Source organism: Bison bison, unplaced genomic scaffold (genome assembly GCF_000754665.1).
Source record: "Bison bison bison isolate TAMUID 2011002044 unplaced genomic scaffold, Bison_UMD1.0 scf7180017864293, whole genome shotgun sequence".
Lineage (NCBI taxonomy): Eukaryota > Metazoa > Chordata > Mammalia > Artiodactyla > Bovidae > Bison > Bison bison.
This window is the reverse complement of record NW_011494865.1, coordinates 2363776-2379069: the sequence shown is the minus strand read 5'-3', so window position 1 is coordinate 2379069 and position 15294 is coordinate 2363776. Positions and strand designations below refer to the sequence as shown.

At 48.2% G+C, this 15294-nt stretch overlaps 1 protein-coding gene across 1 annotated transcript in view; it reads right to left on the bottom strand.

Moving 5' to 3' along the window:
• The window catches only part of SNX29 (sorting nexin 29), a 576571-nt gene that overhangs the window by 512884 nt on the left and 48393 nt on the right, over positions 1-15294 (bottom strand). The window contains 3 exon segments of the mRNA XM_010850681.1: positions 9540-9946; positions 11899-12147; positions 13693-13763. Of these exon segments, the coding sequence (XP_010848983.1) occupies positions 9540-9946; positions 11899-12147; positions 13693-13763 (727 nt within the window).

Sequence of the window (15294 nt, the reverse complement as noted above, 5' to 3'; positions counted from 1 at the left end):
ACGTGTGTGTGTGCTAAGACACTTCAGTAACATCTGACTCTGACGCCATGGACTGTTCCACCAGACTCCTCTGTCCATGGGATTCTCCAGGCAAGAATACTGGAGTGCGTTGCCATACCCTTCTCCAGGAGGATCTTCCCGACCCAGGGATCAAACCCACGTCTCTTACATCTCCTGCACTGGCAGGCGGATTCTTTGCCACTAGCACCACCTGGGAAGCCCGACATGAAACATATGATCCCACAAACAAGTGAGAAACGGCAGCGCGGGTCATGGGGCTGGTCGGGAAGGTGGTGGAAGGATTCCACGAAGAAGGGAGGTTTGAAGTGAGTGGGGAGGGAAGCGCTGGGGCCACGAGGGGAGGTGGAGGGGGGAACAGGGATGGAAGTGGGGGGCCGCACGTGCCAGGGCTGAAGCAAGAGGAGGCCCCACGGGCTCTGGCTTCTCCAATAAGCCTGGGCCAGTGTCCCTCTGCCTCACTGGTTCTCAAACCCTCAGGAGTAAAAGGACAGAACCAGACCAGACCATGTCTGGGCCACTTCCAAGAAAGGGGGTCAGCTCGAATATTAACCAGGCTCATATGATCTGTTACAGTGTAAACTTACCCACCACTGCCAAACTAGCCTGTTCGACCTTTGTAACGCCAGGCTGGTTTGGTTACGTGGGTTTGAGAAAGTATCTGCCCACTGCAGCATCTACTTCTGGGCAAGAAGCCAACAGTGATAAACACCAAGATGCGTCTGTGCAGGACTTGAAGGTTTATAAACTCAAGTCGTAAATCAGATGTAAAGAAGTCCACAGCAGATCACAGTCACAGCTACTTAATGGAGGGAGGGAGGCAGAGAGGAGGAGGAGGAGGAGGAGGAGGAGGAGGAGGAAGGAAAAGGAGAGGAAGGGGAGGGGAAAGGAGGGGACAAAAACAACTCAGAGAGATCAGGCGACTGGTCCAAGTTCATCACTTGGCCGGGACCAACGCTGGTAGAATTCAGCCCAGGTCTTCCAGATCCAGTTACTACGAGTCTCCTGGCCACTGCCCATCACGATACATGATACACGATACATTTCATATGGAGCAGGGATTAACAAAATTTTTTTGAAAAGGACCAGACAGTCAATACTTTAGGCTGTGTGGCCATTGTGGCTGTTCAGTAGCTAAGTCGTGTCCAATTCTTTGCAACCCCATGGACTGCACCACGCCAGGCTTCCCTGTCCTTCACCATCCCCTGGAGTTTGCTCAAATTCATGTTCACTGAGGCAGTGATGCTATCTAACCATCTCATCCAGTATGCTTCTTTGTTGAGTTTTTGGTGTTTTGTTTTTTTTTTGACTGGTTTACAAAGCTTTAAAACATGTAACAGCCATTCTTGGCCTGGGGGTAGATTTGGCCAACAGGCTAGTTTGCCAGCTCTTTTTTTAAACTTTTTTAAAATGTTATTTCTTTATTTATGGCTACACTGGGTCTCATTGCTATGTGTGGGCTTTCTCTAGCTGCGGTGAGTGGGGGCTGTGCTGCACTGAGGGGCCAGGCTGCTCATCATGGTGGCTTCTCGCTGCAGAGCATGGGCTCTAAGGAGCTCTAGGGCTTAGCTGCTCCACGGCGTGTGGGATCTTTCCGGACCAGCGATTGAACCTGTGTCCCCCCCATTGGCAGGCGGATTCTTAACCACGCTGCCATCAGGGAAGTCCCTGCCAACTCTTCCTTTAAGGCTTGTCCTATAGCCATTCTCCTCTGAGTCCTCTGGAGCTTTTGGCTACACATGTGACACTCAGCAAGACACACAGGGAGAAGTGACCTTGCAGACTTTTGCCAGCTCTGTGACTTAGGCCTGCAGGTAACGCACTCCGTGAGGCATGGGAGAGGAAGCGCCCCACCTGTGTGCCCCGCAGCAGAGCTGGGTGCTAGGGTGCACGTGGCCCTGCCTCTACAATCTGTAAAGAACTGCCTGCCTGCCCTGGGCTCCGATCCAGCAGCTGGCAACCAGGGGGACTCCCAGACAGATGCCCAGAGGCAGCCAGGGTGCCCCTCGGGACACGGCAGCAAAACCACAGTCCTTTCCTGGCTGCTATACCGGCTCCAGGTGGGTGGGATTTCCTGCTGTTTCTTTTTGTTGTTGAATCTTGACTTCTGTAATTTTTTTAATTTATCTATTTTTAATTGGAGGATAACTGCTTTACAATGTTGTGCTGGTTTCTGCCGAGCATCAACATGAAGCGGCCACCGGTAATATATATGTTCCCTCCCACCTCCCACTGCATCTCCTTCCTCTAGGTTGTCACCGAGCACCAGGCTGGGATCCCTGTGTCATACAGCAAATTCCCATTGGCTATCTCGCTTATACATGGCGATATGTATGTTTCTATGCTACTCCGCTGTTTCTAAGGGGACATACATCTTGCCACTTTCCGACAACACGTGCAGAGCACAAGGTGAAGTCAGCTCCCACCCGCTGAGGTTCGGACCCACATAAAAGTGGGCAAAGGATCCCCATCTCAAAAAGGGGTTACACTAAAGTCATTCCTGAGGCACAGACCAATTCAGAATACGGTGCCAATACCAGAATGGATGTTGCTTTTCTTTAGAGAAGACAGTTAAAAAAAAACTAGAAAATGCCACAAAGAGGAGGGTAGTGTTAGTTGCTTAGTCATGTCTGACTCTTTGTGACCCGAGAGACGACAGCCCGCTAGGCTCCTCTGTCCAAGAGATCCTTCAGGCAAGAACACTGGAGTGGGCTGCCATTCCCTTCTCCAGAGGATCTTCTTGACCCAGGGATGGAACCTAGGTCTCCTCCATTGCAGGCAGATTCTTTACCATCTAAGCCACCAGGGAAGCCAAAGAGGGGGAGAATAACACACCCAAACGCACGTTATCCAAAACATGACTGACCTGGACACGATTGCTTCTTTTTCTCGACTTGCATACTTCTCTTTAAGAGTTTGTGACACAACTAAATGTAGGTTTTTATAATTTCCTTTTCTCATTCAATGTATAAGTTCATCCTCACACTATGTGGACACTCTCAGATGTCATTTAAGATGTTTAAGATTCTGAACATTAAGATTTAATCTGAACTATGAAACACTCCGCTGTTCACTGTGAGTGGTTCCTCCACACCTGCACCTTTCGCTCCCCTGCATTGTCTCTCTAACTCAGCACACTGTCATCTGGAGGCAACAGCCTTTGTCCTCAGACCTGTCCTCAGCACGGCTTCCCGGCAGCAGAATTACTAAATCGAGGGGACTAAGCACTGAGGGCAGGAGGAGAAGGGGACGACAGAGGATGAGATGGTTGGATGGCATCAGTGACTCAGTGGACATGAGTTTGCACAAACTCCAGGAGATGGTGAAGGACAGAGAAGCCTGGCGTGCTGCGGTCCATGGGGTCGCAGAGAGTCGGACACAACTGAGCGACTGAACAACAGCAACAGAACATTTCTGAGGCTCCTGAAGTGTCACACTGTTCTCCGCAGAGGCTGTGGACGTGGCCGACGCTCGGTCAGGATGACGTGAGCAAAGGTTGGCCTGATCATTGTACGAGTTAATGCTACTGTGTGTCTGGAAGATTCTGAGCACTGAGGGCACAAAGAGCCAGCCGTCCTGGCAGGGTGCTCACCCCGGGCCGCCCTCCACCTAGTTCTCTTTTTCAAACGTAATGAAGATGATGGCAAAGTGCAGGGTCTGGTTTCACTCTGCGTTTACACAGTTGCTATTTAAATGCAACTTTTTTCAGGCTTGTAGTTCTTTTTGAATTATGTTTTCACCCCACTTCTCTGTTGGTTTCATGGAGCACATATAAAGTGACAGGAAAACCCCTTTTTATAATAAAGGTATTATTCTTTTTTAAGAAAAATAATCAGGGGTTTCCCTGGCAGTCCAGTGGTTAAGAGTGCACTTCCACTGCAGAGGGTATGGGTTCAGTCCCTGGTCAAGGATCCCAAATGCCATGCAGCATGGTCAAAAAACAGAAAAGCTACCACTTATAAATCAAATCCACCTAAATCAAATCCCTGACAATTATACAGTAGAAGTGACAAATAGATTCAAGGGATTAGATCTGATGGAGTGCCTTAAGAACTAAGGACGGAGGTTCGTCACATTGTACAGGCGGTGGTGATCAAGACCATCCTCAAGAAAAAGAAATACAAAAAGGCAAAATGGTTGTCTGAGGAGGCCTTACAAACAGCTGAGTAAAGAAGAGAAGCTGAAGGTAAAGGAGAAAAGGAAAGATACACCCATCTGACTGGAGAGTTCCAAAGAATAGCAAGGAGAGATAAGAAATTCCTCAGTGATCAATGCAAAGAAATAGAGGAAAACAATAGAATGGGAAAGACTAGAGATTTCTTCAAGAAAATTAGAGACACCAAGGGGACATTTCATGCAAAGACGGGCACAATAAAGGACAGAAATGGTATGGACCTAAGAAAAGCAGAAGATATTAAGAAGAGGTGGCAAGAATACACAGAAGAACTGTACAAAAAAGATCTTCATGATCCAGATAACCACGATGGTATGATCACTCACCTAGAGCCAGACATCCTGGAATGCGAAGTCAAGTGGGCCTTAGGAAGCATCACTACGAACAAAGCTAGTGGAGGTGATGGAATTCTAGTTGAGCTACTTCAAATCCTAAAATATGATGCAGTTAAAGTGCTGCATTCAACATGCCAGAGAACTTGGAAAACTCAGCAGTGGCCACAGGACTGGAAAAGGTCAGTTTTCATTCCAATCCCAAAGAAAGGCAGTGCCAAACAATGTTCAAACTACCACACAACTGCACTTATCTCACACGCTAGCAAAGTAATGCTCAAAATTCTTCAAGCCAGGCTCCAACAGTACATGAACCAAGAACTCCCAGATGTTCAAGCTGGATTTAGAAAAGGCAGAGGAACCAGAGATCAAATCACCAACATCTGTTGGATCATTGAAAAAGCAAGAGAGTTCCAGAAAAACATCTACTTTCTGCTTTATTGACTATGCCAAAGCCTTTGACTGTGTGGATCACAACAAACTGTGGAAAAGTCTTTAACAGATGGGAATACCAAACCACCTGACCTGCCTCTTGAGAAATCTGTATGCAGGTCAAGAATCAACAGTTAGAACTGGACATGGAACAATGGACTGGATCCAAATCAGAAAAGGAGTACGTCAAGGCTGTATATTGTCACCCTGTTTATTTAACTTATATGCAGAGTACATCATGAGAAATGCTGGGCTGGATGAAGCACAAGCTGGAATCAAGATTGCCAGGAGAAATATCAATAACCTCAGATATGCAGATGACACCACCCTTATGGCAGAAAGTGAAGAAGAACTAAAAAGCCTCTTGATGAAAGTGAAAGAGCAGAGTGAAAAAGTTGGCTTAAAACTCAACATTCAAAAAACAAAGATCATGGCATCCAGTCCCATCACTTCATGGCAAACAGATGGGGAAACAACAGAAACGGTGACAGACTTTATTTCTCGGGCTCCAAAATCACTGCAGATGGTGATTGCAGCCATGAAATTAAAAGACGCTTGCTCCCTGGAAGAAAAGCTATGACCAACCTAGACAGCAGAGACATTACTTTGCCAACAAAGGTCCATCTAGTCAAAGCTATGGTTTTTCCAGTAGTCATGTATGGATGTGGGAGCTGGACCATGAAGAAAGCTGAGCACTGCATTGGGAGCACGGGGCCTTACCCACTGGACCACCAGCAAAGTTCCTGTCTGTACTGTTTTCATTGTATACAACATGAAGGTATATGTGTGTAAGCAAAGACCATTTTAGGAGATTTAACTTTTTAACAAAATAAGACAAAGGCCGTCTAATCAAAGCTATGGTTTTTCCAGTGGTCATGTATGGATGTGAGAGTTGGACTATAAAGAAAGCTGAGCACCGAAGAATTGAGGCTTTTGAACTGCGGTGTTGGAGAAGACTCTTGAGAGTCCCTCGGACTGCAAAGATATCAACCCAGTCAATCCTAAAGGAAATCAGTCCTGAATATTCACTGGAAAGACTGATGTGAAGCTGAAGCTCCAATACTTGGGCTACCTGATGCAAAGAACTGACTCCTTGGAAAAGACCCTGATGCTGGGAAAGATTGAAGGCAGGAGGAGAAGAGGTCGACAGAACATGAGATGGTTGGATGGCATCACTGACTCGATGGACATGAGTTTGTGCAAGCTTCGTGAGTTGGTGATGGACAAGGAAGCCTGGCGTGCTGCGATTCATGGAGTTGCAAAGAGTCGGACACGACTGAGCGACTGAACTGAACTGAACTGAACCACTTCTAAATACTGAGGCAGGAGGCACAAGATCTTTGCTCAGTCATCCAACAAGTGGTTTAATTGCCAGCAAATGGAGGTGTAAACCCAGTATTTGGCCAACAGCGCATCTATTAACGAAAAACAATCAGAGCATCTGACTTTGCCAGAGGCCGCTGCCACCCAGCACGTGCTTCTCCCGACCTGGCCCCTTTTCTCCCACAAACCTGGCCGCGCTATTAAACTCTAAAGTCCCGGCCCCTCCAGGTTCCTAAACCTTTCACATGAACCTAGCTTAGAAGCAAAATCAAAGCATTACTCAGTAGGCCATCTCATCACTGCTCTTTCCCCAAGATGCTCTGCAGGATGTTGGCTCGAGATCCCCTCTTTATGCCAGGGAGCAGCTGTCCATAGTCCACAGGAGGCCCAGCGGCCTCGGAGGGCCAAGCCTATAAAGGTCAGGCTGCACTGTTCTGTGGCTCACACATCACAATGCCGCCGGCTGCCCCGGCTTGCAAGCTGGCCTCCCCTCACTGGCGCTGGTCCAGCAGCAAGAGAAACAACTGTCTGAGGCCACAAACTGACTCATGGAGTGAAGCAACTCGGAGATGCGCTTGCCCAGAGTGACAGAAAATGCAAACAGCATTTCCTAAAAGGCCCAGGGAAAGAACCACAGGCAGGTGTGACGGTTAACTTTATGTGTCATCTTGGCTAGGCCACGGTACCCAGATACTTGACCAAATGTTATTCTTGATGTCTCTGGGAAGGCATTTGGTTAGATGAGATTAAAATGTAAGTCAGGAGAGTGCAAGTAAAGCCGATCACCCTCCATAAGCCAGGGGGGCCTCAGCTCATCAGTTAAAGGCCTCAGTAGAAAAACACAGACGTTCTGCCCCCAAAGAAGAAATTCTGTCAGCAGACTGTCTTCAGATTCGAACTGCAGTCCTTCCCTGGGCCTCCAGTTTGCAGGCCTACCTTGCAGATTTTAGACGTCAAGTTCCACCATCACATGAGCCAATTTTCTTAAGGTAAATCTCCGGAGATGAATACATACGTATATACACATGCAGAAACACACACACACACATACACACACACTATCGGTTCTGTTTCTCCGGAGAACTCTAACAGCATGGTTCACGAGACTGGATCCGGGTACAAAATCATCCATACCCAGTGAGCTAGAACAATGCCACAGGTGGGCTTCCCTAACAGACATCAGGAGGAGGAAAAAACCCTGGGCAGGAAAACAAATGGAGCCAGAGCAACCTAACCTTAACCCTGGTTTTGCCCACTGCTTTGACAGATCTCGACTCTCTGCATTAAAGAATCTGGTTCTTTCATCCATCAAGTGGGGTGACACCCATGACCCCCTGGGACCAGCCTAAGTATTAGAATGCAGTGTGTCTGCAGCTTGCAGCATCTGGCCTCTCCTAGATGACACGGAGGCAATGCTACTATCGTGAGCATCCACGTGAACGAGGACAAGAGTAAAAATCAAAGACAAAAACAGGCAGAGTCTCACAAGAAAGAAGAAAAACTCTGACTCAACACATGGAGACGCCAAGCTTAGGACTGGAGGCCGCTTGGCCTCTTCGGCGCCCCATGGGGTCTCGGCTTCTTCACTGTATGCTCTCGCAGCTGGTTTTGAAGACGGCCATGACTAGGCGGCACTGCACACTCAGAGCTCGGGTGAAGAAGTCACTAGTTGATTCAGCATCAAGAGGAAGAGCAGGACTTCCCTGGTGCTTCAGTGGTTAAAAGTCCACCTGTCAATGCAGGCAACATGGGTTCGATCCCTGGTCCAGAAAGATTCCACAGGCCAAGGGGCAGCTAAGCCCCTGTGCCACAACTTCCGAGCCCACTCTCCAGAGCCCATGCTTTGCAAAAGAGAAGGCGCCACGGTGAGAAGCCTGTGCACCGCAAGTGAGCGCAGTCCCGGTTCTCTGCAACTGGAGAAAAGCCGTCACAGTAATGGAGACCCAGCAGTCAGGAATAAGGGTAAGAACAAGGACAGGAATGATCACAAGGCTTACAGCGCCACAGCGGCGGGGCTGTCCTTCTCGATGTTCCAGCACCAACCCAAGGCCTCACACGCAGGGTCCCATAGACGGGACAACAACTCTCCAAAGCACGTGCTGTTGTTCTCTCAGATCTCAGGTGAGGCCTGAGGCTCTGGGAGGCGAAGAAACTTGTCCGACCTAGTCTAAACTAAGCCACGGAGCTAGTAGATGAGAGCCCGGGTTGTCAGGATTCTAAGGTTCAACCTCAACTTTGCTCTTCTGCTTCACACGTTCACCTGCATCCAGCCCCTCTCGAAGGTATAAACATACTACAGCCCCAGTGTTAAGGCGATAAGTGCAGGCAAGTTACCCTGCGAATAAACACAGATATTACCAGCCTGAGACTGTTCTCTAAAATACCCTGCCTCTCTCCTGAACTTCCTGGGCTGGTGGCAAGTAAGACATGTGAGCAAAATTCAAGTTATAAAATGAAAGACATAAACACAAAGCAAGAATTTCAGGTCATACCTCTTGACACCAATGCTATAAGTAGCTTCCAATAATATGTACACTCCCTCCACTGAGTTCTCAGGAGAAAGTAAGTTCACGCTCCTTCCCCCAAAATCAAGATCTGAATAATGAAAGATGCTGCAAACAAATAAAAAACCTGCAGTCTAACATCACCCAAAACGGCAGAAAGAGCCAGCAGCCTGTGTACCTCCCCCTTTTTTTAACCTTTTTTTAAGGTTTGATTTTTTTTTTTTTTTTTACTGTGGATCTTTTTTTCGTAACTTATTTATTTGGCTATGCTGGGTCTTCGTTGCTGCGTGGGCTTTTTCTCTAGCTGTAGCAAGCAGGGGCCACTCTCCACTGTCTCTAGTTGTGGTGCTCGGGCTTCTCATTGCAGTGGCTTCTCTTGTCGCAGAGCACTGGCTCCAGGGCGTGTGGGCTTTAATCGCTGCAGTCCACGAGCTCAGCTGCAACTAGCAGCTCTCGGGCTCTAGAGCACAGGTTCAGCAGTTGTGGTGCACGGGCTTAGCTGCTCCGAGGCATGTGAAATCCTCCCAGACCAGGGATCAAACCCATGTCACCTGCGCTGGCAGGCAGATTCCTGAGATGTGGACCATTTTTAAAGTCTTTATTGAATTTCTCACAATATTGCTTCTGTTTTTCACGTTTGGTTTTTTGACCTTGGGGCACGTGGGATCTCAGCTCCCTGACCAGGAATCGAACCCACACCTCCTGCACTGGAAGGTGAGTCTTAGCCGCAGGACCACCCGGGAAGTCCCCAACTACCCTTTCGTAGAAGCTCTCGGGGGGAACTTACTTCTCTGGCGACTCCGAGTGGCCCGGGCGCTTCCTTCCCGGAGTGCTCCCGCACACGTCGTCCTCGTTCTCGTCCACGTCTTCATCATCGATGCTTTTCACATCCAGCTTCTGGTACCCAAACTCCCCATTCAGAGACAGAGAATCAATTTTCCAAGAGTTGCTGCCCTGACTTCCATTGGAATTTGGCCCAAAGGGGCTTTCGAAGGCCGACATGATATTGATCGAGGACCGGTCGGAGTTCTCCTCTGAGCTCTCCCCAGCCCCAGGGATCTTCTTAAAAACATCCCCGGAGCTCTGCTCATCTTCCTCGTCATCAAATGAGATGATGTTGGTCACCTTCTTTTTCTTCTTCCGCTCCCTTTTACATTTGGCATCTGGCAAAAGATACGAGATAAGAAAAAGCGATGATCCTGCCTCTAGACTATGGAAAATCTCTTACTATTCTACTCAAAAATAAATTGAAGATAAACTCAGATCTTTTTTTTAATCCTTGCAGGGGGCAGGGGGTGGAAATCTGTCTATGCCAAGACCAAGCAAAATGAATGTGGGCCTCTACTTCTGGTTTGAAATATGTCACAGAGCACACATTACAATCATTCCTTCTAAGCAATCTTTCCAAGCACTTTGATTCAAAAGATGAATCATTATTGAAATGATTTTTACCCGTTCACTTTGGAAAACACTCTCATGGCTGGGAGATGAGACCAAGAAAATCAGTTCAGGGATTGTAACTGATTGTTCAACAGCCCCAATTTCTCCCAACCCTGCAAGGTGCCCCTTTTCAGCAGGACTGCTCCCATCATGGGTGGTGCCTACGTCTCCACCCTCTTGACTCTAGCCAGCTTAGTGCTCTACTTTTAAGAACAGAATGTGGCAGAAATAACAAATCTGTGAGTTCTAGAGCCCAGGCATTACCCTCATGGAATAATGCCCTGAAACTACCACAGAGGAGGCCAGTCTAACTTACTGGAGGATGAGAGGCCAACGTAGGGGAAACTGAGACGCCCCAGCCAGGAGTCAGCACCAACTCCAGATGCGTGAATGGGGCCACCTTGGACCTTCCAGCTCAGTCACCAGCTGAATGCAGCCCCATGAGGAAGCCCAGGTGAAACCAGCAGAAGAACCATCCGCCAACCCACAGACTCACAAAAAAGGAATGAACTGAGGTTGTCTGTTTTAAGCTACTACATTTTGGAGCTGTTTGTTACGCAGCAGAGACAAACTGAAACAGAAGTCAGGACTGCCCTGGTGCCTGGCACTTAGGTGAGCCAGCCTGTTCATGCATTTTAATCATCAGTCTTGGGCGTGAAGCACTTTGGAGCCAATTCCAAAAAGACCAATCCATCCACTAAGTGTGACATGGTGACGTATCACCAGTGTGTCACAACGAGGAGACGACGCCAACAGCAGGGTTCCCAGAATGGATGGAAAAGACACTCCTTCGGGTGTACAGATCCCAGCATCTCTGGGACAGTCATCAACAGTCCATGTCATTTGCATGAGGTCTCTGCTCAAGAAGGAGAGGGTGGGCCTCCTGGTGGTCCAGTGGTTAAGACTCTGCACTTCCAATGCAGGGGACACAGATTCGATCTCTGGTCAGGGAACTAAGACCCCACATGCTCTGCAGCACAGCCAAAAAAATTTTTTAATAATTAAAAAAAAAAAAGGAGAAGGCAAGACAGATAAAGCCAGTGTATACCAAAGACTTCACAGAATTCTGAGCTTCCCCATCATTAATAACTCCAAAGGGAAGACCATGACTACTGCCTTATTTAAGGGATTTGAGAATACCAGGATTAAGCCCTTATACCCCAAATTTCCTATTTTGCTGTTTCAATGTTCTGGATATCCCAAAAGGTTCAAGAGACACTGTAAAACTTCTTACGAAATTAATCAGAACTGAATCCACTTTCCTTTGCCTCCCCAGAGCCTAGAGTCAAAACCAACCATTTCCTCTCTTTCCCCGGCCTCCACTTAAACGTCTCCCCCTCAACAGGCTACATTCTCCATAGCTGGGCTTTCATCCCACTGATCAGAAGGATAGTTAAACGAACGAATGGATGAAGGGACAAAGGCATGAAGGGCAACCTCCTCCGGCTTCACGTGACCATCATGCCCTCCCTCTCGGTTTGCTCTGATTGAGCTGTTGGCTTGGCTACCCTGTCATCTTCACGTCCCAGGAAGCCTCTCAGCACCCTTTCTGAGTGAATAAGAGTAAGAAAGACAAACACAAACATGAGCTGAAAACACCAGTGTATCGGATTTCACTTCCCGGGGCGCTTTCATCTCATCCCCGCCCGACCCCAGTGTCCCCGTCCTCTCTCACCGGCACTGACGTGCTTGGACACCACAGGCAAGGGGTCGGTCTCCTGCTCAGCTCTGCTGAGGATGGAGACAGCCGAGGACGCTGTGATCTCCCTGAAAAGGCTGCTCACTCCTTGCGTGGATTCCTTCAGCAAGGAGGTCACGTTCTGCGTGGATTCCTTCAAGAGGTCCGAGACGGTGGGAGCAAACTTACTCTGCCCGTTTAAGTCCTTGTTGTCGATGTTAATCGCGAAGAGTATGGAGTTCAGACCTATCCCCCGAAAAGGGAAAAGTCTGGAGTGTCTGCTGTTCAACAGTCACACTTCCAACACAATAAACAAGCTGCAGACGTCAGAGGACACAAGACACACTCATCTCAAACGGTGACTTAAAAAAAAAAACTCCCACAAAACTGGGGTCTGGAGACACCGCTATCATGGGAGTTGAGTCTTCCAAAGTCTCTCCCTATCTGTCAGGAAGACAAACTCAAGTAAGAAGTTAGTCATGGGGAGGGGAAGGCTTAAATTCTGGGGTCGGTCTGCCTGGGCTGAGCCCCAGCACGGCCACTCAGTAGCTCTGAGACCTTGGTCAAGCCATTCATGACCTCTCTGAGCTTCAGTTTCTTTACCTATAAAACAGGGACAACAGCATCTCTTACAGAGTATTAAATACCATCATCCACCAAAATCAGCTTGGTAATCAATCAAAAAATGACATATACACACTATTGTGCAAAACAGGTAATTAGCAGGAAGCTGCTATATAACACAGGCAGCCCAGCCTGCCATTCTGTGATGACCTAGCGGAGTGGGATAGGAGCGGGGGACGGAGGATCAAGAGGGAGGGAGGGAAGGAGTGATAGTTGCTCAGTCATGTCCGACTCTCTGCGACCCCATGGACTGTAGCCCACCAGGCTCCTCTGTCCATGGAATTCTCCAGGCAAGAATACTGGAGTGGGTTGCCATTTCCTTCCAATCAAGAAGGAGGGGATATATAAAATTATGGCTATTCACCTTGTCATATGGCAGTAATCAATACAACACTGTAAAGCAATTATCCTCCAATTAAAAAAAAGAAATGTGCACCAATACCATGTCCATTATATCTTCAGGCAAAAATGCGCACTGGTCTCCTATGGCCTACGTACGACATCATGGCCATCTGACTTTTCCTCATCGATGGACAAGCCTAATGTAACTCAGTAGGTGGGACTCTGAAAACTTTCAGGAAAGAGAGAAAGGGGAGGCACAAAGGATTTGGAAGAAAGAAGCAAGGCACCCACTTCGGTTGCATTCACCTTTTGAGTGAGAGTCAAACGTCAGACAATTTTACAGTTCATCAACTAGCATCAAGGCAGGGCTTTCACCAGACAAATCAGATACTGACTCTCTCATCTGGTTCTTTCACAACCCTATCAGTGTGACTGCAGTGCCATCAGGATTCCCACCTTGCAGAAAAGGAAGGTAAAGGTGAAAAACTCAACGGATCTGCCTCAGGCCACCTGCCAGAGGGAGGGAGAGCCAGGCTTCCAAGACGTGTCTCCTCCCCCAGTTCCCTGGATCTCTATCTCACACTTGCAAAACCCCGCAACCCCACGCTTTCCCAGCCAGGGTATCACAATTCTAGATAAATGGACTCCGTGTTCATCACCACTAAAGGAAGGATAGTGCCGAATGATGAGTGGTCCTTTCATTCAGTGAGGGACAGGGAATCCACAGCACCCCGTGGAGTTACACATTCACTCCCAGGCAGTGCCTCTGCTCACCAGGCTTCATAGGACCCCCTGCCCCGCACCCCTGGCCCTGGCCAAGCTTACCAGCCGCCATGGTGGGAAGCATGCTAGACCTTTCTTCATCCATGACAAAAGCCCAGTCTTCATAAAACGTGCTGCAAATGGAAAAGAGAGAGAGGGAATGCTCTGAACTGTCGTTCTCAGCATCCGTTAGCCAGACAATTCCTTCACATGGCTCCCTGAAAGTTCGTGCCTGTCCATGCCAACGTGGCCGTGCAAGGTCTGCTGCGCTGGGTCTTCTGGTTATAAACAAAGGATTGAATGCATATACCCTACAACTTCCTCACGGGTCCCCTGAGATCATTAGAGCCTGAGCGTACCAAGACAGGCATGAGATGGAAACGCACTACTTATGAAGCAGAAAAGGAAAAAGGGACAAACAGTGGTGACTTTCACTCGAGCAACGTTTCTAAGAAATAAAACAGGAAATCCAAGCCAGCCCACAGGGACCCCCGAGTGGACTCATACAAGAAGAGACGATTTCAGAGCGAAATTTTAGTTCCCTGGGCCCTTCAACCGAGGCATCTGTATGTAACACCAGTTTGGGCAGCAGCCTCAAAAGCCCAAATTACCCCCTGGAATGGGCTGGGAAGCTAAAAAAGCCCACAGACCTAAAGGGCAGTTGTAGAGAAGGGGACCAGAAGGCCAATTGGTCATTCCATTGTCCAAGGTCATTCAGCAATAAATGGTACAGCCTGGGCTCAAAGGCAGCTCTCCCTGCCCCACGGCCCAGCTCTTTAGCCGACCCCCGGCTAAGCAGTAACAAGTAAATATTCTCATCTCTGACTTCCCCACCAGGTCAGAGAACTCTAAACTAATGGAGTCAAAATTCAATTTCACTGAAGCACGGTCACTGATGGGTGACCTGGAGTTCAGCAAAAGACCGGATACATAGCTGCTGAAGTGACTGAATACAACCAACAGAAAGAGAAAAGACAGACATCATTGTCAACATACTTAACCTAGCAAAGAAGTCCGTGGAAGCACAGACTGTGTCTTCAAGCTGGCAGTGCAGTCAGACTTCTGATTCCCCAAACTGTGATTCTTTACAGACTGGAGCCAGTTTTCTTGCATGTAAATGAATTTGGTTTTCCCACACTGAATTAGAGGCTAGTGATTCAGCAAAGTACAACAGTGAGTCTTAACAGCATATTCCCTTCTATTGCTCACTGTCACATTCAACCTTGACACAGAGTACAGCTCTGAAGGACACCTGTCCCTCAGTATCCATGGGGGATTGGCTCCAGGACCCACTATGGATACCCAAGTTGAGGATGCTTGCGTACAAGAGCATAGTACAGGTAGCCCTCCAAATCTGTGAATTCTGCCACCATAGGTTCAACCAACCACAGATCTTAAACACGGCACTCAATCCACGGCTGGTTGAGTCCACAGATGCAGAACCTGGGGATATGGATGGCAGATGGCACTTGTAAATAATCTGCTGGAAAGAGCTTCACAAAAAAAAAAAACAAAAAACTACTGTTAAGAAACATGAGTTGTTGTTTGGTTGCTTAGTTGAGTCTGACTCTTTTGCGACCCCGTGGATTATATGCAGCCCACCAGGCTCCTCTGTCTGTGGGATTTCCCAGGCAAGAATACTGGAGTTGGGTTGCCATTTCCTTC